Raw genomic sequence first — 24,174 nt, 5'->3', positions numbered from 1 at the left:
TTTAGTATTTCATAAAACGCTGGTAGTAGCCTTTACGTTCCAGACTGTGATGATAGTTATATAAGTTCCTTCACGTTTCATCTCTTTTTTTTTTTTTTCAGGGTGCGATACATGTTAATGACAGGGTCGTACCTCAACCACCTCTTCAAAAATTGTCTGCAGAAAAACTGACAAGAGAAGGTGCTTTCCTTATGGACTGTGGCTCTGTAAGCACCCTCTACTGATGATGTTTAACACTGTTCTGGCTGGCAAAAGCAGAAACACTTACAGAGGCCAGCTCTGTTATCATAGGTCAGGCAGTGAAAGGTGGGATTAGGAACTGAGAAGCAATAAATTGGTACCTGGCACGAGCAGTCACTTTATTTTAGACTTTTCTAGTCAGAGACCATTTTATTATTATGGATTATTTATTGTCATGGGTTATGTATACTTGATAAAGAGAAGTAAAGAGATAAATTCTGTCTGGCATCTAGAATCATTAAATTCAAAGGGACCTCAAGAATCTTAGCAGTTTCAACTTCTCCCCATTGTCTAAGCCATTAGTGATTAGGAGTTCAGGAGAAGTCACTGGGCCAGATGGTGGTGAAGGGTGTCAGAATGATCAAGACAGCTTCATAAACGATACCTTATGAGCAGGAAAGGAGGGGTGAGGGAGAGCCCTTGGTTAAAATACACAGATAGTAATTGAAATAGTGGATAGGAAATACAGTGAGTCAGTTATCCTGGCTAAAGCACTACCTCCCTATTGGGGGAAAAAAGTAAGGAAGATGGTGAAATAAAATAATATTTTATGGAAAGTCTTGAAATTTAAGCAAAGAAGACATGAACCACTCTAGATTCTTGAATATGGATTCCAAATGTACCAATTATGAGTTTCCTTTTACTTTTATGTTTGTTCCTACTTTAAGATGGTATACTTTACCTCTTTTATGCTTCACGATTTTGAGAAAATTAGTTATAATAGGTTTCTGAGTACGGAGCTTTAATATGTTGTTGGGTTTTTTTTGTTTTAGGTTTTTTACATTTGGATTGGAAAAAGCTGTGACAATAATTTCATAGAGGATGTGCTTGGGTATCCTAATTTTGCATCAATACCACAGAAAATGGTCAGTGGGCTCTACACTTTTATCTTTTTGTATGCTTGTTTGTTTAAAATGTTCAGTGAGATCAAATTCACATACAGTTCACCATTTTAATTATCATAAAGTCAACTCATTAGCTTTTAGTATATTTACAGTGTTGTACAACAGTCACCAGTACCTTAATTTCAGAGCATTCCCATCACCCCAAAAGGAAACCTATATTCCAAATTCTCCCTCCTGCTTTCCCCTAGCAACCCCAATCTACATTCTGTCTCTGCAGATTTGCCTGTTCTGGACATTCCATATAAATGGAATCACATAAGATGTGGCCTTCTGTGTTTCGTCTCTTTTCATTTCTCATAATGTTTTCAAAGTTCATCCCCATTGTAGCACATATGAGTACTACTTCATTCTTTTTTTTAGTTTATGTGCTGTGGAAGGAAGCACAAGTACTTCATTCTTTTTTATGACTAAATAATAATTGTTTAGTTACGCTACATTTTTAAATCCAGTCATTCATTCATTCATGGACATTAGGGTTGTTTTCCTTTTGGAGTTACTGTGAGTAGTGCTACTGTGAACAATTTATGTACAAGTGTGTGTGTGAACATATGTTTTCAGTTCTCTTGTGCATACCTAGGAATGTGCATACCTAGGAATAAAATTGCTGGGTCATATGATAAACCCTATGTCTGATTTTTTGAGGAACTGCCAAATTGTTTTCCAACAACTTTAACTTCTAAGTTTTTTTGCTGATAATAAACATAATTTTTTTCAGTGGGCCTTTTCTGGATGTATATTAACCCATACCAAAGAAATACGATTCTGAAAATAGTTCTCTATTTTATTAACGAAAAGGCCTACTTTAAAGTCAACGTAATTTTTATCACATTCTGGTATTGTTTGATTGATTGATTTTATTTTGACACATTAATTCCAGAGTTCGTTTCTAAAACTCAACAAATGAGGTAATAAGGAAAAGTTTAAGAAAAGGGAATAATGTCAGCAGAGGGGAAAAGCATATGAAGAATAAGTTGTTGTTGTTTATTTATTCATTTTGAGAGACAGAACAGGCAGGGGAGGAGCAGAGGAGAGAGAGAATCCCAAGCAGACTCTGCACTGTCCGCTCTGAGCCTGACGTGGGGCTCAAACTCACAAACCACAAGGTCATGACCTGAGCCGAAATCAAGAGTCGGACACTTAACCTACTGAGCCACTCAGGCATTCCTAGAAAATAAGTTCTAAATAAAATAGTAAACTTTCTTCCAAAGCTGTAGTTATTTAAGCACTGTGATAGTGGCACAATAAATATATCAGGGGGACAAAATAGAAATGGATGTAATTCATGACAAATAGAAGGTGGTAAAGATTGCATTTAAAGAAAAAAATACTAGAAAAATAATCTTTATTGTATTAAAATGGGTAGGGCCTTTGTAAGTCTGTGATGGAAAAGATTAATAAATCTGAGAGCATTAAAAAAAACATTTCCATGTGGTAAAATAAATAAAGACAAACAATAAAATCAGAAGGTTATCTCTAACTCAGGACAGGAAAAGGGCTAATTTCTCCAGTATTAAAAGCTTTCTTACAAATCTTTAAGAAAAAGACACCCCAGTCCCCTCAGAAAAAAAGGAAAGGAAAAATGGGCAAAAGATTTGAATAGGCAATTTATAGGAGGGAAAATCTAGTAGTAGCCATGTGAAACAATGTTCAGCTTCAATCATAGTTAAAAACAATAACAGTAAATAAAGTTTTCTATTTAAATATTTTCTATTTAAATTTTTACTCTATACTTTGAGTTATTTAGTTTACTATTTGGCTTTGTAAAAAACTTTATCATATAACATATATATAACTTACATATATAAATATATTTATTAAATTTATAAAATATACTTATGAAGACATGTAAGAATAGACTTTTTAGGTCTTTTAAAAATAATCTCGCACATAGTTTTAAATATGCATACACTGTTCTTTAGAATTCCTTGTCCTTAAATTTTCATTTTAATTCCAGTTAGTTAACATACAGTGTTATATTAGTTTCAAGTGTACAGTATTAGTGATTTAACACTTCCACACATCACTCGGTGTCATCATGACAAGTGCCCTCCCTAATCCCCATCACCTATTTAACCCAACCCCACCTCCCTTCTGGTAATCATCAGTTCTCTAGAGTTAAGAGTCTGTTTCTTGGTTGGTCTCTCTCTCTTTTTTTTTTTTCCCCTTAGCTTGTTTATTTTGTTTCTTAAATTCCACATATGAGTGAAATCTTAATAGTATTTGTCTTTTTCTGACTGGCTTATTTCACTTAGTTTATACTCTAGCTCCATCCGTGTTGTTGCAGATGGTGAGATTTCATTCTTCTTTATGGCTGAATTATATATATATATATATATATATATATATATAAACACCACTTTATCCATTCAGTCAATGAATACTTGGGCTGCTTCAATATCTTGGCTATTGTGAATAATGCTGTTATAAACATAGGAATGCTTGTATCCCTTTAAATTAGTGTTTTTGTACTCTTTGAGTAAATGGGTAGTGTGACTACTGGACCATAGGGTAGTTCTATTCTTAACTCTATGAGGAACCACCACACTGTTCTCCACAGAGAGTGCACCAGTTTGCATTCCCACCAACAGTGCAGGAGGGTTGGCATCCTTGCCAACACGTGTTGTTTCTTGTGTTGTTTATTTTAGCCATTCTGACAGGTGTTCTCATTGTAGTTTTAATTTGCATTTCCCTGATGGTGATGATGAACTCTTTTCGTGTGTCTTGTTGGCCATCTGGATGTCCCCTTGCCCTTAAATTTTAAGGACTAAAGGAAACATACAGTTCTCTGAGGATGACTGTTATTAGAAGAGGATGTAACAGGGGTGCCTGGGTGCCTCAGTCGATTGAGTGTCCGACTTCAGCTCAGGTCATTATCTCACAGTCTGTGAGTTTGAGCCCCGCGTCAGGCTCTGTGCTGACAGCTCAGAGCCTGGAGCCTGCTTCGGATTCTGTGTCTCCCTGTCTCTCTGCCCCTACCCTGCTCATGCTCTGTCTCTCTCTGTCTCAAAAATAAATAAAAACATTTAAAAAAAAAAAAAAAAAAAAGAAGGATGTAACATACAACTGTTGAGCAAATTTGGAAATCAGCAATAGCCCCCTTCAAATGCATGTTTCCTTTAGATGAAACATAAAAGTGCAACATAATACCAGTGGCATATTAGTCATGGTTTATGTTTTATCGACTTAGAAAAAATATAATATGCAGGTAAAATACCAGTGATATGTACTTGCCATCAAACATGTTTTATTATCTTATCCGAAAGAATATAAACAGGTTTGTGAATAATTTCAATTTCTCTCGTTTGGTTGCTGCTTTATGGCTGAGGATAGAGTACTGGTGGTTGGTGGTAGGGGGAACGAATCATGATTTAGCTCTAATATTGCTGAAGTGTGTGAGAAAGGGAAATAATTTCCTAACTATGTTACTTTTACCAGACGCATCTTCCAGAGCTAGATACACTTTCATCAGAAAGAGCGAGATCCTTTATCACTTGGCTTAGAGACAACAGACCATTAAGCCCAATTCTTCATGTGGTAAAGTAAGTACTTCTGTAACTCAATTATGAAATTGCCATATCCTGTGCAATCTGTGTGAAATTGCTTGTCTGCAAAGCAGACTTTAAATAATATTATGAAAATGTATTCTAGTAGAAGAATGCTGTTAATTGATAAATATCCCTTACGTTCCATTTTCCTAAAGTCCCCATGTATTGATTTTTTTAATGTATAATTATTCTTTTTAATAATGTGCATCTCTAGATAAATACCCCTTTTTCTTTTTCAGAGATGAGAGTCCTGCCAAAACAGAATTTTTTCAACATTTGATTGAAGACCGAACAGAAGCTGCATTCTCTTACTATGAATTTTTGCTTCACATTCAGCAGCAGATTTGTAAGTGAAGTGAAATAAAATTGAGTAAGAAGCAAAAGATCCGTAGCCTGAGTAAAGCGTACTCTGTCAGAGAAGCACTCAGGCTGTTTGAAATGAAGGCATTTGTTGTCACAAGACACAGTGCGTAGCATAGCACCCCGAGGCTTTGGCAGAAGGTAAAGGGGAAGAGAGAACTCGACAGATTTTCTTCAGCCCGAATTAGTGGTCATGACGATGCTGTTTCACCAAGTATATTTTGAGTTGGTTTCTACACATTTTCAGTAGTGCAGCAGTACAGTGCCCTGTTCATTGCAAGCTGGCAAATTTATGTAGCTATGTGGAATGGTATGTCCTAATGTCAAGTTAGGTAAATCCCTTTTTCCTATACTTAATATAACATTTCTGGACTTGAAACTCTGACAAGAGATGCCAAAAGGCAGTGGTACCGTGTTACTTGTTTATATGAATTACTTTTTAACAAGGAATGATTTGTATTCATTAAATGAATTCAATATTTTCCCTGTAAAAACAATAGCATTTCAGTACATGAACTATAGAAAAATATATATAATGTACATAAATGTTACATTTGTAAAGAAAATGTAAAAATGTAACTACAAAATATGAATTGCTTAAACTGTGCTGCATCGTTGGATGACAACTCTTTTGTCACAGTTAGAGAATGAGGTTGACTAATGCATATGATGAATTGAGTCCACAAAAGAAATACAAAACTCTTTGTAATTCTGTTAAATCTTTTATGTGGATTTATTTATGATCAGCCTACTAATTAAAAATATTTTGCTTGACAATATTTGGTGTCTTTTTGTGTGTGGGGAGGGTTGTTGGTGTTACTTTTACATATAGGATATGTTGAATTTACTACTTGAATTTAGTGATATCTGTGAATCAATACGTTTTTATTACTTTGTGGACATTACCAAGTACTTACTCTGTTTGTATTCTAAAAGCCAATGTTACTTTCAAAATACATACAAGTATTGACTAGGAATAACTTAATTTGTCTTTCTCAGTTAAATTAGGCATTTTTTTCCCTATACATTCATAGCAAGAAAATTTTCATGACATAGTGACTATCCTATTTGTTAAGATTACCATCTTGAATTTTGAGAGTCATTTTATTCTAATGAAAAAAATCTCTCATTTACTAACAGGTTATTTACTATAAAAACTATTAATGATCTATTAGATCATTGAATGGAATTTTATAACTATAAAAGTCCCATCAATTAACTTCAGAAGGAAGAAGGAACTTGGTGTGTTTAGTGGGTGATTTTTACTAGTTATGTATTTGGTGGCTCTATTTTCTTTAGATAAAAATAAACGTATTCTTCTCACATTCCTTGATGCAAATGAGAAGTTAAATGACTCACTCTAAATGACTTCACTAATTAATGACAGAGCTAATAGTAAAAACCAAATGTTCTCCCCTCCCACCACCTACTCCCATCCCAACCTCACCCCCAAGACTGTACTTGTCTCTGTACCATGATGCCTCCAGCAAGGGTGAATCTTATTGAACTTTAGGAAAAACTACAGTATTCTAAGGGCAACTAAATATTGTAATTTTATAACAAAAACTATCTTGTTTCTACTTTGAGAAAGAAAAAATCATTTGGATATTTTGTTACTCATTCAGGGGGTAATTTTAAGCACTTAATAATTGTCAGACTTTGTTCCAGGCATAAAACAAACAAAATCCCCACTTTCACAGAGCTTACAGGCTAGGGTAATGGTGTGGAGGACTGAGAAAAAGACAATGTATTTATATGTCAGGTGTAATGAAGGCTACAAAACAAAATAAAGCTGGATAAGGGAATCAAGAATGCTATTTTTGGTAGTAACTAGGGAAGGCCCTTCTGGAAAATGACAGCTGAGCAGAGACCTAAACCCACACAGGTGTCTGGAAGAAGAGCCAACCAAGCGGTAAGCGAATATGGAAAGTACCTTTGGATTGCCCTTGTTTTCTCTGTAAAAGAAGCAGCAGAGTTACCAGCTGAGAGAGGGGGAAAGTAGGAGAGGCTTCAAGAAATAGTCGCTTAGGGGAGTGAGAGGTTAAATTGACCAGTGGCATGTAGTAGGATTGTCAAGCAGCACTTAGGACGTTGGGGTGTGAGTCTTGAACATAAAGTGGAACCATTGAGCTCAGCAGTGCCTCTTGCCTCTGGCCACATCCAGCTGCTTCGTGGAGGGTTGGACTTAAGCAGGATTGGTAGGAGGAACGGAGGAGCAAGGGAATTGAGGACGCATGCAAGGGAGAGATTCATTTAAAGGAAAGGTGCACATGAGGCACCTGGGTGGCTACTCGGTTGAGTGACTTCAGCTCAAGTCATGGATTCGAGCCCTGCATCAGGCTGTGTGCTGTCAGCTCGGAGCCTGGAGCCTGCTTCAGATTCTGTGTCTCCCTCTCTGCACCTCCCCCGTTCTCGCTCCATCTCTGTCTCTCTCAAAAATAAGTAAACATTTAAAAATTTTTAAAAAGAGTATGGACACCAGATGGAATGAGCTGGAAACATAGGAAGCGATAGTCAGGATATGGAATGCTTGAAATTGAGATTTGGGGAAGTTTAGATTTTGGTGATGACAAGATCTAGGGTCTGTCTGTGGGAGCGGATGATTGAGGTGGTGTAAAAGATCACAGGAGGTGAAGAGGTCAGAACTTAGAACCCAAGGTTTTTAGATGGATCATTTATTCGACTATTAAAATTTCCAAGGAAAATGACAAGAAATAGTCATAGAGAGATGGGGACTGTGAAAAAAGGGAGCAGGGAATATGCTGTAGTGTGATGGCATGAGCTCAGAGGACCTGGGGGAGGCAAGGAGAAAGGATAATCTGGATGTCCACAATGAGGAGCTGAGGGGTGCCTACCGAGGGTTTGAGATAAAAAACAGACACCTCTTGAAAGGTTTGCAAAGGAAGTTGTCTCCTCAGAAGACAGCCAGGTCCGTTAGAATGTGTAGGGACTGACATCAAATGGAATGTAGACATGATGAGTTAATCCTCATGTGAGATGGAGAATCTCCTTGCCTCCAGGGGGGACGAGTCTCTGGCCCCTTGTTTTGTGAAGCAGGGACTGACGAGAGGGACAGACATGCTTACTAGGAATTCTGTGAGCCCCTTTTTAATTAATTGAAGCTGTCATTAAGTCAGAGGTTCTTAGTGTGTGTAGTGGGAACGGAAAGAGAATTTCCTGGGAGACCTTTTTTGATATACATCTCTTCTGCTTCAAATCATATTCACCATCTGGTAAGGGGTTGACCAGAGAGATGTATTTTAAAAGAGTATCCCAGGTAATGTGAAAAACTTCCTAATCCCCTGCTAGAACCACTGCTGAATAGGAACATACAATTTGATTTATAGAGTTGCTGTTTACATGCTACTTTTAAGGAATACTTCTATAGAACACATCGAGTATAGTTCACAAATCAGTGGAAAAAGAATTATATTTTTTATACATTAGCTTGTATTGCAAAAAAATATTTGGAAGCTATTTGTGGATATTAATCTGTTGTGGTCAACATGTGAGGCTATAATCTGCACATATTAGCAACATGTAATTCTAAGAAAACCATAAGTACTTTATTCAAACTAACTTTTTTTAGAATTTAAAGTAACTTTTAAAGACACTAAAAATACTTTCAAAGCCCCTCCCCCCTAAAAAAAACCCTCACAAAGCTAAAAACAACACTGCAGATATTATCTAGGTGGAATCACTGATAAGTGAAAGAAGACATTAAGTGGAAAATAAAGCACTTAAGCTTTGGCATATGAAACAGATACCTCCTGAGAAATAAAAATGGTAGGTAGATATTTTATGATTCACTCATTTTTTTAATCTCTGAATTCAGAGATAGAATCTGTGTCAATCAGAAAATTGTGTCTCTTCCCGTCTGCCTTCTTATAATACCTGTGAGGCATGGTACATAAAACACGTGGGCAGGAAGTGTCCATGTATATGGCTTGACGGGGGAAGGTAGCACAGCTAGGGGACACAGGCTATTGATGCATTGCCTTCTGATCGGTCACAAGCTAATCCAAAAATGAAAGCCATTTCTTCAGTTGCCATTAGTAAACAATGCATAGTTCTATAAATTTTCATTTCAATTTGGAGACCAAAAGTATTACTTATTAGTAACCCACTGAGTTAAAGATTGCTAAAATTCGTATTCACTCATTTGTGAATTAACAAATACATGAACTGGTGTTATTATAATTTACTTGGGGCACCTGAGTGTCTCGGTTAAGCATCCAACTTCAGCTCAGGCCATGATCTCCTGGTTCATGGGTTCGATCCCCGCGTCGGGCTCTGTGCTGACACAGCTCAGAGCCTGGAGCCTGCTTCAGATTCTGTGTCTCCCTCTCTCTCTCTGCCCTTCCCCCACCTGGGCACACGCTCTCTCTCTCTCTCTCTCTCTCTCTCCCTCTCTCTCAAAAATAAACTTAAAAAAATTTTTTTAATAATTTACTTGAGACTCTACTTCTATTCTCCTAATAAACCTGGTTCCCATGCAAAGTTCATAATTTTTCAAAAACTCCCCAAAGTGCACAGAGTCTGTCAGACAACTGACAGAAACTACCCTCCGGCAGGACTCAGGCATTTCCTTATGAGTACATCATCACTGTTGGGAGATGTTCATGGTTTTTGTTATTTTTGCTTTTCAGGTACCTGTTGGTAGCCATTTAGGTTGTTGATAAATTTGATTAGTGTGTAGTGATGTATATATGCTTATTTTTCCACTACAATTTTCTACTTTTCTATAACTACATTTTAAGTATATTTTTTTGGTACAATAGATGTAAAATAATTATACATACTCTCATTGCTAAAACAGAAATATGTGTAATTTACACATCTATCTAGCTTGTAACAGTTTATTGATAACTAATCTGTGCTGGTGGCTCAGTCAGTTGAGCATCCGACTTCGGCTCAGGTCGTGATCTCATAGTTCATGGGTTCGAGCCCCGCGTTGGGCTCTGTGCTGACAGCTAAGAGCCTGGAGCCTGCTTCAGATTCTGTGTCTTCCTCTCTCTCTGCCCCTCCTCTGTTTGCACTTTGTCTCTCTCTCTCAAAAATAAATAAACATTAAAATTTTTTTAATTTAAAAATAAAAAACTGTGCTAGTTTAATTTGTAAATAGAATTAAGGTAAGTGCAGTGTAATTACTAAGAATTTCAAAGTCTTTTGAAGTTAATAGCCTGTGGCTTTATAATATTAAACGTGTTTAAGCTTATTCTTTTCTTTAGGAATGAATAATATGCAATTCCTGTATGTTCCTCTCAATTCCTTATTACATAGAACGTTAACTTTATGGTACAATTGTATCTGGGGTGTTTTAGTATTTATCCTGCCTCACATATCCCTGAGCCCCTTTCCTAGAAAAGGCAACATAACAGAAACACATTCAATTTAGTGACTGGAAAACTGATTAGCCTTTCTTACAATGGAGTCATTTCACAAAGACCCTTGGGAAAATTGTAAAGCACTATACTAGTTTGGAAAGTTGGTTTCATTTTTTATGGAATTTCTTTTTTCCATATTCCAGTTTCTTTCAAATCTTGCTTCTTTGGGGCTTACATCTTGTGACCTACATAGTAACAATAAGAAATCCTATTAACATATGCTTCACATTGAAAGCTGAGTAATTTTACTGGAATGCAAGGTACTGTGCCTCTAGACTATCTGCTATTAATTAGCTAAATAATTAATTATAGAAACTGATAAGTAGTTATTTGCAGAGTCAAGATTAATAGAAATGGAGGAATAAGTTGTTAAAGCAAGAAGGGTCAAAGCTGAAAGAAGAGTTCTTTAATAGCTAGGATCCAGAGTTCTGTGTCCCCAAACAATAAGGGATCTGAAGGGTGTTTCCCCCCAAAATGTAGTGAAGCTACATTGTCTTTGTGGAACTCAAGGCAACCTTTGGGTCATAGTTGGGGAAGGAATGGGGACAAAATTGTAATGGAGAATGGGTGGGAACCAGAAGGATAACCGTGAAAGGAAAAGAATGACTGTACATTATAGGAGCTGCCCTTTGTCCATATCCAGGCTTTGCGTGTGCTGCTCCCCTTACTTAGAAAAAGGAAGCCTCTTACTTAGAAAAGAGTAAAGCTCCATCCTGGCTTTACTCACTGAGCCCCGCTCATCTTTTGGAACTCAGCCTGAAGATGGCTACCGCCTGGCAGCCTTCCCTGACCACTCCCCCACCTAGATTAGAAGCCCCTCCTGTGTATTTCCATGCTACCTTGTGCTATCTCTGTCATAGCCCCTGTCGTACTGTGTTGTAATTGACACTCTCCCTTAAATAGAGGAACTATGTTCTCCCTCAGACTAAGCATGTTGTCTTTGTGCCCACCCCCACCCCCGCCATGCCTGGCCCTTCAGAGACATTCAGTAAATGTTGAATCAATTTTGAATAATTCTAACTTAGAGATGAAATGAAAACCTGGAAACAAAAGTAAAGAAACAATCTCTTTGGGATAAAAGAAGAAACTTACTATACAGCACTAGGTAGAAATTGAAGGAAAGTCTGAGGGAGAGAATGGGGATAGTGCCGGAAGGTGAGTACAAGCCCCATGAAAACTCAGGAGTGCACCATGTCGGAAGTTTCTGCAGAGTCCGAGGTCTGGAGTTTGTTGCTAGACTCCCTCCAAAAGGAAAGACAAGTTGCCGTTTCTTGTGTCACCTTCCACAGCACTATGTACGATGCTTGTGTTTTTTTGGATCTTAGAAGCTACCCATCCCACAGTTCCGTGTGCTGCTCCCACCCGTCCAGCAGGTAACGTATCAGGCTGCCCGTCTGCAGTGCGGTCAGAGCAAGAGCCAGCTCCGCCCCAAGTCAGGCCGCAGTGCAAACCGCTCTGGCGCTCAGGCTTCACTGACCTGGCAGATCCAGCTGGAGTGTCTGTGGCAAATATGAATGCCGTATGCCGTCTCAGTGGAGATGTACAGACCTCTCGAGGGTGTTAGAGCACCCATATCTTCTGCAAACAAAACAAAACAAAACAAAACAAAACAAAACAAAACTTCTTTCTTTTTGAGAACATCTCCTAGACTGCTACTGGACTGTCCGCTACAAGATATCAAGTGCTCTTGTGATGTGAGCTGACCCGTGTGAACCGGCCAGTAAGACTAAGCAGGCCCAACTGTGGTCTACTGTTAAATGGAAATAGTGTATAAGATACTGGGCCCAGCTGGGCCTGAGGTGAGTTGCGTGAGCAGGTGGCTTAGATGATGAGGGCAGCTGCTCCTTCGGCCTTCGCGTCACTTCCCATCTATGGCCTTATGAGGTATTTCCCTGTAACCAGTTAACTAAGGAAGAAAACATGAGAACCCAGCACCAACGGGACTGCTATAGTATTAGTGTAGTGGTGAATGGAAATCCTTTTTATGGACAGAACACAAACTGTACAAGTGTCCAGACTAAGATGGCCTGTACGGCCTCCCAGGCAGTAGCTGATGGCTACTTAAATGATAGGGGACTTGGAAGGAACAAGATTGGAAGTTAATGACAAAGAGGTTTGGAGACACAGGTATATGGATGGATTTCATAAAATGGACACAGTGAGATAGTATCTGTATTCTAAATGAATGTACAACAAAGGGCGTCTGCAGCAAAAATCGTCCACCTCAGTCAGGTGGCCAAAGTGACCCTCTGTGAAGGTCAGCCTTTTTCCTTAGCCACCCCAGCATTTGGCTCAGTGGCCTGTGTACGAAGTTGCTGTATCTGTGAGAATAGAAGCTATGCATGGGCTAAATAATATGGATGTCCCCTCACCAAGGCTGAAATGGCTACCAACTACTATATTCCTAACCTGTTCTCAGCCGAGACCTACTTTGATTTCTCAATGTGGCATCATTCCTTGGGAAACAAGGCAGCTACCCACTAGCAGGTTGATTACACTGGACCTTTCGGTCATGGACCAATTTGTCACCAATGGAGTAGACACGTAATCTGGGTATGACTTTGCCTGTCCTGCCTGCAGTTTTTCTGCCAACACCACCATCTATGGGCTTACAGAATGCCTTCATCATTACCATGGGACCTCCACAACATTGCTTCTGATCACATAACCCATCCCATGGCAAAAGAAGTAATGGCAATGAGAATTCGCCGGTCTTACCACAACCTGTCAACTCAAAAGACAGCAGTCCTGATAGACAAATGGAATGTCCTAGCAAAGACTCAAAGTGACTGCTGGTGTACTGTTTCACAAGATGTAGTATATGTTGTAAGTCTGCAACCAAAATTTTTCTCCCATAGCCAGAACACACGGGTCTAAGAATCAAGATTGGAACTAAGAGCTTTTGCTCTTAACCTGTTCACAGAATTTGGGTTCTTAGTTCCCAAAAGCGACATGCTTCTACTGGGCGACACAATAATGTTCCCACTGAATTGTAAGTTGGCTTTGTATACCAACAGCCAGAGGGAATTGATTCTCACTGTGAAAAGGAATTAATTTCCTGCTATACAATGGGGCAGATAGGACTATATCTGGGACCTACAGGGTTTTTCAGAATGCCTCTTAATATTTTTATGTTGAATTCTCAAAGTTAATGGAATATTACAGAAATTCAGTTTAAAAAAAAAAAGGAGGGGGTCACTGATGACCCAAACTCTTCAAAAATTAAGGTGTCTGTCTCCCGCTAGGTAAAGAATGCCAGCTAACATTCTACACTGTGCTGAATAGAAATTGGAAAATGGTCTGAGAGATATGGTCAAACAAAATTGACAGTGAAAAAGAACTCAATTCTAGCCCTGGATCTGTCCTATCACATTAGACCAACTCTAGTAGAAAAAAACAGGGTTTGAGAGCCACACAGAACAAAATTTGAATTCTAGTGTCTCTGGCAGGGTTAGGGTTAGGGCAAGTCCCTAAACTTAGTATCCCTATTAGAGATCATTCTGTGCTAAGAATTTTTTGAGAATTATATGGTACAAATATGCCAAGTCTTGTGTAACTCCCAGACATAGTAGATACAGTTGACCCTTGAACAATAATGGGTTTGAACTGTTAGTCTGCAGTTAGCTTTTATAGTATTCAGTTGTTTAATTTTGATCAGCATTATGCTAGTTTTATTAAATAAGTTCAATAGCTTCCCATCTGTTGTGATGCTTTGGAACAATTTGGATAGATTTTGGTGTATAAGATAGGTATTATCTATTCTTGAGGTTTTGATTGAACTGGTCCATGGACCTAGGACATTTTTCCAGGTAGATCATTAACTGCTGTTTGAATCTATGACCATTGATCTATTCAGGTTCTCTTTGTTGAGGTTTGATCTTTACAGTCTTTATAGTCTTTATAGTTTGTTTATTGGTATAAGCAACTATTAATTGATGGTTAGCTTTTTTCTTTTCTCAATTAGCTTTTTTCATCCTTTCTGTTATGTTTATGTATTTCTTCTTCCTTTTTTCTTGATCATTCTTGTTTCAGGGTTGCCTGTCTTGGTGTCTTAAAAAAACAAACATACAAAAAAAAAGTCTTGGGGCGCCTGGGTGGCTCAGTCGGTTAAGCGGCCGACTTCAGCTTAGGCCATGTTCTCACGCTCCGTGAGTTCGAGCCCCGCGTCAGGCTCTGTGCTGACAGCTCAGAGCCTGGAGCCTGTTTCGGATTCTGTGTCTCCCTCTCTCTCTGACCCTCCCCCATTCATGCTCTGTCTCTCTCTGTCTCAAAAATAAGAATAAAAAAACGTTAAAAAATTAAAAAAAAAAAAAAAAGTCTTGGTTTTATTGACTCACTCTATTATGGGGAGACGTTGCTTCAGAATAACCGTAGAGGAAGTTGGATTCATTCTCTGCTTCTACCTTTATCAGTTCCTTTCTACTATTTCTGTTGGGTTTATTTTTGCTGCTGTTTTTCTAGCTTCTTGGATGGTGAGCTTAGTTTATTTTCAAACTTTTCTGTTTTCTGATAAATTCACTTAAGACCATGTAATTTCCTGAGTAGTGAAGTTTTAATATTAAGTCTTTCATTTCTAGTCACTTTTAAAATAGTTCCCAGTTTCCACTTATTTTCTATTTAATCCATGACTATTTGTGTCATTTAAATTCCAGTGGGATGGGCATTGAGGAGGGCACCTGGGATGAGCATTGGGTGTCGTATGGAAACCAATTTGACAATAAGTTATATTTAATATAAAAATAAATTCCAATGGTAGTGATGCTTTGCCTTTTTGTTAATTTCTAACTTCATAAACATAGCTTTTTGTTATCAGGTTTAAAAAATTTTTCGAGAATTCCTTTGAGGCCTGATATATGATCATTATATTGTGAGTCATCCATAAGTGTTTGAAAATAAATATTCTAATTTGGGTACAAAGTCCTTTATGACTCTAATTGTTAAAAATGAAGGCCTTAGGGGCTTTGGGGTGGCTCAATCCCTTAAGCGCCTGACGCTTGATTTCAGTTCATGTCGTGATCTCACTGTTGTCAGGTCGAGCCCAGGGCCAGCATGGAGCCTGCTTAAGATTCCCTCTCCCCATCTCCCTCTGTCCCTGTCCCCCCCCCCATCACCTCTACCCAACGAGTGTGCACCAACACACACGATGAATGAATGAATGAATGAATGAATCAACAAATAAATAAATAAAAATGAAGGCCTACAGCCTGGAGGCAGAATAGGGAAAAGGAATATCCTTCTCTAGAATTTAATCAGGGGGAGACTCCAAGTAAGGTATCTGAGGGGATCGAGCCCTCAACCGTCCTGCCTGTCCATCCTACAATCCAGTATTGCTGGCATCTGCAGAGGACCTATGAGAGGTTGTTCAGTTCAGATGATTTTATAAGACCAGGTGACAAAAAAATATAAAGTTTTTGTAAATAAACTTTCCTTTAAGCACCTTAACTGAGGCTAGACTCTTTGCCAGTGGCAGACAAGCAGTACTAACCCTAAATAATCCAATACATTATTGTTTGGCTTATCTGTGAAAAATTGAGTTCTGCAAATGGAAGGTGGTTTGAGGACATAAGTGAGTAGTGTCTTCAAGAGCAGTTTGTATAAGAGTCAGTGGATGAAATCTATGGACTAGTTTTATTATAAGTTAATGTACAAACCTAAATGTTGGAGTCCTAATTAAGAATATAACACAAGGCTAAAACAAGGGCTCAAAATTTTAAAGGGGCACTAAAGCCTCAATCATTAAGATAATATGTAAATCTAATTTTTTAATTTATTTATTTTGAGAGAGAGAGAGAAACAGAGCACAAGAGCAGGGGAGGGGCAGAGAGAGACGGAGAGAGAATCCCAAGTAGGCTCTGCATTGTCAGCACCATGAGATCATAATCTGAGTTGAAGTCATGAGCCAAACACTTAACCAACTGAACCACCCAGGTGCCCCTAATGTAATTTTTTTAGTTAACATACAGTGTTGTATTAGTTTTAGGTGTACAATATAGGGATTCAACAGTTACATGCATCATCTGATGCTCATTATGACAAGTGCACTCCTTAATCCCCATCACCTATTCGTCTCTGGTAACCATCGTTTGTTTGTTTTTTTTATAATTACGAGTTTGTTTTTTGATTTGCCTTTCTCTCTTTTCTTTTTAAAATTTTTTTAAATGTTTATTTTTGAGAGAGAGACAGAGACAAGAGTGTGAGTGGGGGAGGGGCAGAGAGAGAGGGAGACACAGAATCCGTAGCAGGCTCCAGGCTCTGGACTGTCAGCATAGAGCTCAATACAGGGATCGAACCCATGAACTGTGAGATCATTACCTGGCCAAAGTCGGATGCTTAACTGAATGAGCCACCCAGGTGCCCCACCTTTCTCTTTTTTCTTTCCCCCTTTGCTCATTTGTTTTGTTTCTTAAATTCCATGTATGAGTAAAATCATATGGTATTTGTCTTTCTCTGACTTACTTCATTTACCATAATACTCTCTAACTTCATTCACGTCATTGCAAATGGCAAGATTTCATTCTTTTTGATGGCTGAATAACATTCATTGTATATATACCGCATTTTTATCCATCCATCAGTCAATGGATACCTGGGCTGTTTCCATAATTTGTAGATAATGTTGCTAAAAACATCAAATGCATGTATCCCTTTGAATTTGCATTTTTGTATTCTTTGGATAAATTCGTAGTAGTGCAATTTCTAGGTAAGATCGTAGGGTAGTTCTGTTTTTAACTTTTTGAGAAACCTCCACGCTTGTTTCTTGTGTGTTTTATTTTAGCCATTCTGAAAGGTATGAGGTGGTATCTCATTGTAGTTTTGATTTACATTCCCCCTGATGATGAGTGATGTTGAGCATCTTTTTATGTGTCTGTTGGCCATCTGGATGTCTTCTTTGGAAAATGTCTATTCATGTCTTCTGCCCCTTTTTTAATTGGATTATTCATTTTTTAGCTGTTGAGTGTTAGTTTTGGATACTAACCTTTTAGCAGATAAATCATTTGCAAATATCTTCTCCCATTCCATAGGTTGCCTTTTAGTTTTGTTGATTATTTCCTTTGCTGTGCAGAAAGAAACATTTTTTATTGTGATGTAGTCTCAACAGTTTATTTTTGCTTTTGTTTCCCTTGCCTCAGAAGATATATGTAGAAAGAAATTTCTATAGCCCATATCAAAGAAGTTACTACCTGTGTTGTCTTCTAGGATTTTAAAAAGATCACTTGTATATCTTTAATCCATTTTGCATTTATTTTTGTGTATGTATAAGTGGTCCAGGGGCACCTGGGTGGCTCCATCGGTTAAGTGTCCAACTCTGGGTTTCAGTTTAGGTCATGATCTCATGGTTGTGAGTTTGAGCTCCACATTGGGCTCTGTGTTGACAGTCCAGAGCCTGCTGGGGATTCTCTGTCTCCCTCTCTCTCTGCCCCTTCCCCACTTGCTCTCTCTCTCTCTCAAAAATAAATAAATGAATAAATAAATAAATAAAATAAACTGTTTAAAAAGTTGAAAAAAATAAGGAAGTGGTACAGTTTTCCCAACACCAGTTGTTAAAGAGACAGTTTTTTTCCCATTGGGTATTATTTCCTCCGTTGTCAAAGATTAATTGACCATATAATTGTGGGTTCATTTCTGGGTTTTCTATTCTGTTCCATTGATTTATGTGTCTATTTTTGTGCCAGTACCATACTGTTTTGATTACCACAGCTTTGTAATATAACTTGAAGTCCAGAATTGTGATGCCTTCAGCTTTGCTTTTCTTTTTTAAGATTGCTTTGGCTATTTGGGGTCATGTGCATTAACATACAAATTTTAGAATTGTTTGTTCTAGCTCTGTGAAAAAAACCACTGTTGCTATTTTGATAGGGATTGCATTGAATGTGTGGATTGCTTTGGGTAGTATGACATTTTTAAAAGATTTGTTCTTCCAATCCATGAGCATGGAATATCTTTCCATTTCGTTGTATCATCTTCAATTTCTTTCATCAGTGCTTGATAGTTTTCAGAGTACACATCTTTCATCTCTTCGGTTCGGTTTATTCCTAGGTGTCTTATTGTTTTTGGTGCAATTGTAAATGGGATTGACTCCTTAATTTCTCTTTCTGCTGCTTCATCATTGGTGTATAGAAATGCAACACATATCTGTACTCTGATTTTTGTATCCTGTGACTTTACTGAATTCATTTATCAGTTGTAGCAGTTTTTTGGTGGAGTCTTTCCAGTTTTCTATATATATAGAAATCCTGTCATCTGCAAATAGTGAAAGTTTTACTTCTTTCTTGCTGATTTGGATGCCCTTTCTTTTTGTTGTCTGATTGCTGTGGATAGGACTTCCAGTACTATGTTGAATAAAAGTGGTACCAGTGGACATCCTTGTATTATAGAGGAAAAGCTCTCAGTTTTTCCCCATTGAGGATGACACAAGCTGTGGGTTTTTCATTGGTCTGTATTATGTTGAGGTATGTGCCCTTCTAAGGCTTTGTTGAGAGTTTTTATCATGAATGGATGCTTTGCCAAATGTTTTTTCTGCATCTATTGAAATGATCATATGGTTCCTATCCTTTGATTGGTGTGATGTATCACATTGAGTGATTTGAAAATATTGAACCACACTTGCAACCCAGGAATAAATCCCACTTGATGATGGTGAATGATTTTTTAAATGTATTGTTGGATTCAGTGTGTTAGCATTTTATTGAGAATTTTTGCATCTATGTTCATTAAGGATATTGACCTGTAGTATCTTTTTTAGTGGTGTCTTTATCTGGTCTTGGTGTCAGGGTTCATGCTGGTCTCATAGAATGAATTTGGAAGTTTTCCTTCCTATTTTATTTTTTTGGAGTAGTTGAGAAGAATAGGTATTAACTTTAAATATTTGGTGGAATTTGGGGCACCTGGGTGCCTCAGTCCATTAAGTGTCCAGCTCTTGATTTCAGCTCAGGTCATGATCTCACGGTTTGTGGGATCAAGCTCTGTGTGGGGCTCCATGCTGAGCATGGAGCCTGCTTGGGATATTCTCTCTCTCTCTCTCTCTCTCTCTCTCTCTCTCTCTCTCTCTCTCCTCTCTCTCAAAATAAACAGAGAAACATTTAAGAAATTAAATAAATGGTAGAATTTGCTGGTGAAGGCATTTGGTCCTGGACTTTTGTTTGTTAGGAGGCTTTTTTAATATTTATTTATTTATTTTTAAGAGAGAGTGAGTGAAGGAGGGGCAGAAGGAGAGGGAGATAGAGAATCCCAAACAGGCTTTGTGTTGTCAGCATAGAGCCCAACAGGCTCGACCCCAGGAAGTGTGAGATCATGACCTGAGCTGAAATCAAGAGTCAGACGCTTAACCGGTTGACTGGGCCACCCAGGCATCCTGCGAGTTTTTTGATTATTGAGTCCATTTCTTTGTGGGTTATTGGTCTATTTAAGTTTTTTATTTCTTGCTCTTTCGGGAATTTTTCCATTCCTTCTAGGTTGTCCAATTTTTAGCTATAGTTTTTCATAATATTCTCTTATAATTGTGTGTATTTCTGTGGTGTTGGTTGTTTAATGTAATATTTAAAAAAAATAAAAATTAATGAAAAAAAATCTATAATGAACAGCATACCAAAATTTTAAATAAAGACTGACTTTGACTCTGCTCATCAACAATTCACCTCACCCTAATCCTAGCTGTGGTTATGGGAAGGTCAAGTGTTAGGTGATATCAAAAGAGATAGGCAAGATTATCTTGGGGTTGTGAGTCTAAAAATCTTGGGGTCATAGATGTACAATTCCATACTTGAATTCTGACTATATAACCTTAGATAAGTTACTTAATCTACAAGTTTCAGTTTTCTCATGTGTAAAAGGGAGCGAATAACACTTAACCCATTAAGTTTTTGTATTGATTAGACAAGACAATATAAAGTGCTTATACTTGACCCACAGAGGCTCATCCAGCTTTTGTGGAGAATAAAGCTTATATAATTTGGAAGACTCTCTTTAAGAAAAATAATAAAAAGTTAAGAATAAAACTTGGCATGGTAATGAATAATTAGAGTAAATAAGTCATAAGTAATAATTGTTTTAAAAGCACAAACCCCTGAAAGGAAAATATTTTTAAAAATCTTTTGTCCCTACACATCAACTGTAATACTTTTTTCCAACGGTATTTTGGCTACATTCCCATTAATTAAATTTTCACAGCACAATTTTGTAATACTTCCTATAGAGAGAATAGAAAAGATAACTTTTTTCTCTAGCATGTTGATCTGTTTTATGTCACTGATAGTTTAGAAAAGTGTCTTTAAGCATTGCAACTCACCATTGGTAATGTTATATTAATTCTTAGGATTGTTCTTAAATTTGGGGAAACTTCCATCAAGTGTTTTTCATATATGAGTTGTAATAATTAGAAAACTATTCCACAGATCAGAAATGTCCATTTATTTCAAACATCATTTCTTTTTACTAACCATGTATTTCCGGTCTACCGCGATACCACCCTGAACGCTCCCGATCTCATCTGATCTCAGAAGCTAAGCAGGGTGGGGCATGGTTAGTACTTGGATGGGAGACTAACCATATATTTCTGGTAACTTGGGGAGTAAGTTGCTCCACCCACGCACCCCGGGCAACTGACACTGCTAGGAGAGAGCCTCTGGACACTGCCGATGGAAAGGGCTTATTGCGGAGGCTCTGTCTACACAGCAGCTCAGCACACATAGATCTCTTTGGTACACAACAAACTTCCCTACAACGTATGGGAATCTTGGGAGAACAATTACCTAATGGGAGCTAGTTCATCTATGCTAGTTACATATTATTACAGCCTTTTCAAATGGGAATCTATGATCTCCCTTTTCATAAACTAATTTAAACAGCTTTATCGAAGTATGATTTACATGCTATAATGTCACTCATTTAAAGTGTACAAATGATTTTTGGCAAATTTATAGATTTAGGGAACAATTACCACAATCCAACTTAGAACATTTCATCACCCCAACAAGATTCCTCATGCTCATTCATGTCACTCCCAATTCCACTGCTGGTCTTTGGCAACTACTAATTTACTCCCTGTCTCTATAGATTTGCCTCCTCTGGACATCTTATATAAATGGAATCACAAGGGCAATTTTTAAGACCCTTCCTGTAATCTTGCATTTCTCTTTAGTTCTGAGGTCTTTGTTCCTTCCCTTGAAGCACTTGACCTAAGTACTTCCTATTTCTGCATATTGCTTTCCTGTCTACCTGCATCCATAGTGCCTGGACTTCTATTCAGTCACATCTGTTTTAAGTTGTTCTTGAAATATCTCTTCCTTTCCATTAGCATAATTTTCATTCATTCATTGTTGGCTGAGTTTCTTAAGCAGGTACAGTGCTAGGCACTCTGACACAAAGATTAATAAAACCAAGCACCTGCTCCTGCATTTATAATCTAGCTGGAGAGCCAGACATAAGTGCAAATACATAGTGTGATAAATGCTGCAAAACAGGCAGGCGCTGAGTGCCATGGAATGGTTTATAGTTATAATAACAGCATTTATTGAGGACCTGGGTGCCAGTAAAGTTGATTCAGTTTAAAGTTTCAGGGGCTCCTGGGTGGCTCAGTTGGTTAAATGTCTGACTCTTGATCTCTGCTGGGGTCACGATATCGCAGTTTGGGCCCCACATCAGGCTCCGTGCTGATAGTGCAGAGCCTGCCTGGGATTCTCTCTCTCTCTCCCCCTCCCCTGCTCCTGAGCACACGTGGGCATGTGTGTACATTCTCTCTCCCTCAAAATAAATAAAAATAAACTTTAAAGTTTCAGGGATCTTTACGTGCACAAGCCTCTTCCAAGACACTTGCAGTGGAGTGAGGGTCTGTAGCAATGTATTCACTTGGTGATACGTTTTTGTAATTTTTCTAAAAGTAAGACTTTTTTTTTTAAGTTTTATTTTCTTTATTTTGAAAGAGAGAGAAAGCATGAGTCAGGTAGGGGCAGAGAGAGAGGAAGAGAGAGAGAATCCCAAGCAGGGACTAATCAGTGCAAAACCCGATGTAGGGGCTTGGCCCCACAAACAGTGAGATCATGACCTGAAACAAAGTTGGACGCTTAACCAACTGAGCCACCCAGGTGCCTCGAAAGTGAGATATTTTAACTGAAATAAAGACCTTTCGCTCTTTTTTTCCCCAACCACTTCTCTATCACACATTTTCTTGTGTCAGTTGGCTGAGTAATTATGGCCATTTTCAAGATCCAGCAAAAAGGAAGTCAAGTTGGAGATACATTTAGTTTGGATTTAGTGGGATATTTTTGTGTGGCTTACAGTCACTTCCAGGTTTACTAGATTATTGCTAGCCACACCCATGTAGAAATGACTTCCAAGAATACTCCTATCACCTACTGGGCCAACTTACCCTGTGTTGTGACCCAAAAGCACAGAACCAGAGACTGTACTGCTGTATGAATGTGTCCTGTTGGGCCAAGTTACTGGAAGTTTGTGGCTAGCGAAAGATGACACTTGAAATGAAGGAACCCAGAAGCTGCTCTGTGGAATATTCTTCCAATGAATTATTACAGCTCATACATGAAAAACACTTGATGGAAGTTTCCCCAAATTTAAGAACATTCCTAAGAATTAACACATTACCAATAGTGAGTTGTAACCCTTAAAGACACTTTTCTAAGTTATCAGTGGTATAAAACACATCAACATGCTAGAGAAAAGACAGTTATCTTTTCTATTATCTCTGTAGAAAGTATGACAAAATTGTTGTGCTATGAAAATTTAATTAACGGGAGGGGTGCCTGGGTGGCTTAGTTGGTTGAGTGTCCAACTTTTGATTTCCGTTCAGTTCATGATCTCATGGGTTTGTGGGATCGAGCCCCACGTTGGGCTCTGTGCTGTTAGCTTGGGATTCTCTCTCTGTCCCTCTCTCTCTGCCCCTCCCCAGTGCATGCTCTCTCTTTCATAATAAATAAATAAACTTTAAAAAAAAAGAAAATTTAAGTAAGGGGAATGTAGCCAGAATACTATTGGGAAAAAAGTATTACAATGATATGTACAGGCAAAGTCTGTGCTCCAAAATAGACATTTTCTCCTCCTCTTCTCCATTTTCTCCCTAATTAAACTCTTTTCTTCCTTTTTCTTCTTTTTCCCCCAGCTCTGTTGAGATATAATTGACAAATAAAAAGTGTATATATTTAAAGTGTATAAATGCGATGGCTTGATATATGTATGCATTGTGAATGATTATCACAATCAAGTTAATTAACACATCTGTCCCCTCACATAGTTACTTTTTTTGATGTGGTAAGTTAGATCTACTCTCTTAGTCAATTTCAAGCATACAATGTAGTATGATTAACTATGGTCATCATGCTGTGCATTAGGTCCCCAGAATTTATTTTACAACTGAAAGTTTGTACTCTTTGACCAATAGCTCCCTATTTTCCCCATCTCCCAACCCCTGGTAACCCCTGTTCTATTCTCTGATTCTATGAGAATGACTCTTTTACATTCCACATATAAGTGAGAATGACTCTTACATTCCACATATATAGTATTTGTCTTTCTCTGTCTGACTTGTTTCACTTAGCATAACGTCCTCCAGATTCATCCATAATGGTACAAATGGCAGAATTTCCTTCTTTACAGATGAATATTACATTATATATTTATTAATAGTATACAATAGATATATAATATGTAATAGAGCATATATAATAGATACATAATTATATGTCACGTCTTCTTTATTCATTCAACTCTCCATAGACACTTAGGTTG

The 24,174-nt window shown here is 37.9% G+C and overlaps 1 protein-coding gene across 4 annotated transcripts in view; it reads left to right on the top strand.

Moving 5' to 3' along the window:
- Window positions 1-5,827, top strand: part of SEC24B (SEC24 homolog B, COPII coat complex component) — a 99,815-nt gene extending 93,988 nt beyond the window's left edge. For all 4 annotated transcript variants that reach the window (XM_042984058.1, XM_042984057.1, XM_042984056.1 and 1 more), the window contains 4 exons: window positions 102-206; window positions 1,014-1,106; window positions 4,581-4,684; window positions 4,930-5,827. In XM_042984058.1, coding sequence (XP_042839992.1) covers window positions 102-206; window positions 1,014-1,106; window positions 4,581-4,684; window positions 4,930-5,044 — 417 coding nt within the window. In that variant the 3' untranslated portion in view covers window positions 5,045-5,827. The remainder of the gene's footprint in view (window positions 1-101; window positions 207-1,013; window positions 1,107-4,580; window positions 4,685-4,929) is intronic.
- The last annotated feature ends 18,347 nt before the right edge of the window (window positions 5,828-24,174 follow it).

The sequence above is a fragment of the Panthera tigris genome, chromosome B1, assembly GCF_018350195.1.
Source record: "Panthera tigris isolate Pti1 chromosome B1, P.tigris_Pti1_mat1.1, whole genome shotgun sequence".
In the NCBI taxonomy this organism is placed as follows: Eukaryota; Metazoa; Chordata; class Mammalia; order Carnivora; family Felidae; genus Panthera; species Panthera tigris.
This window is presented reverse-complemented; position numbering and strand designations above follow the sequence as displayed.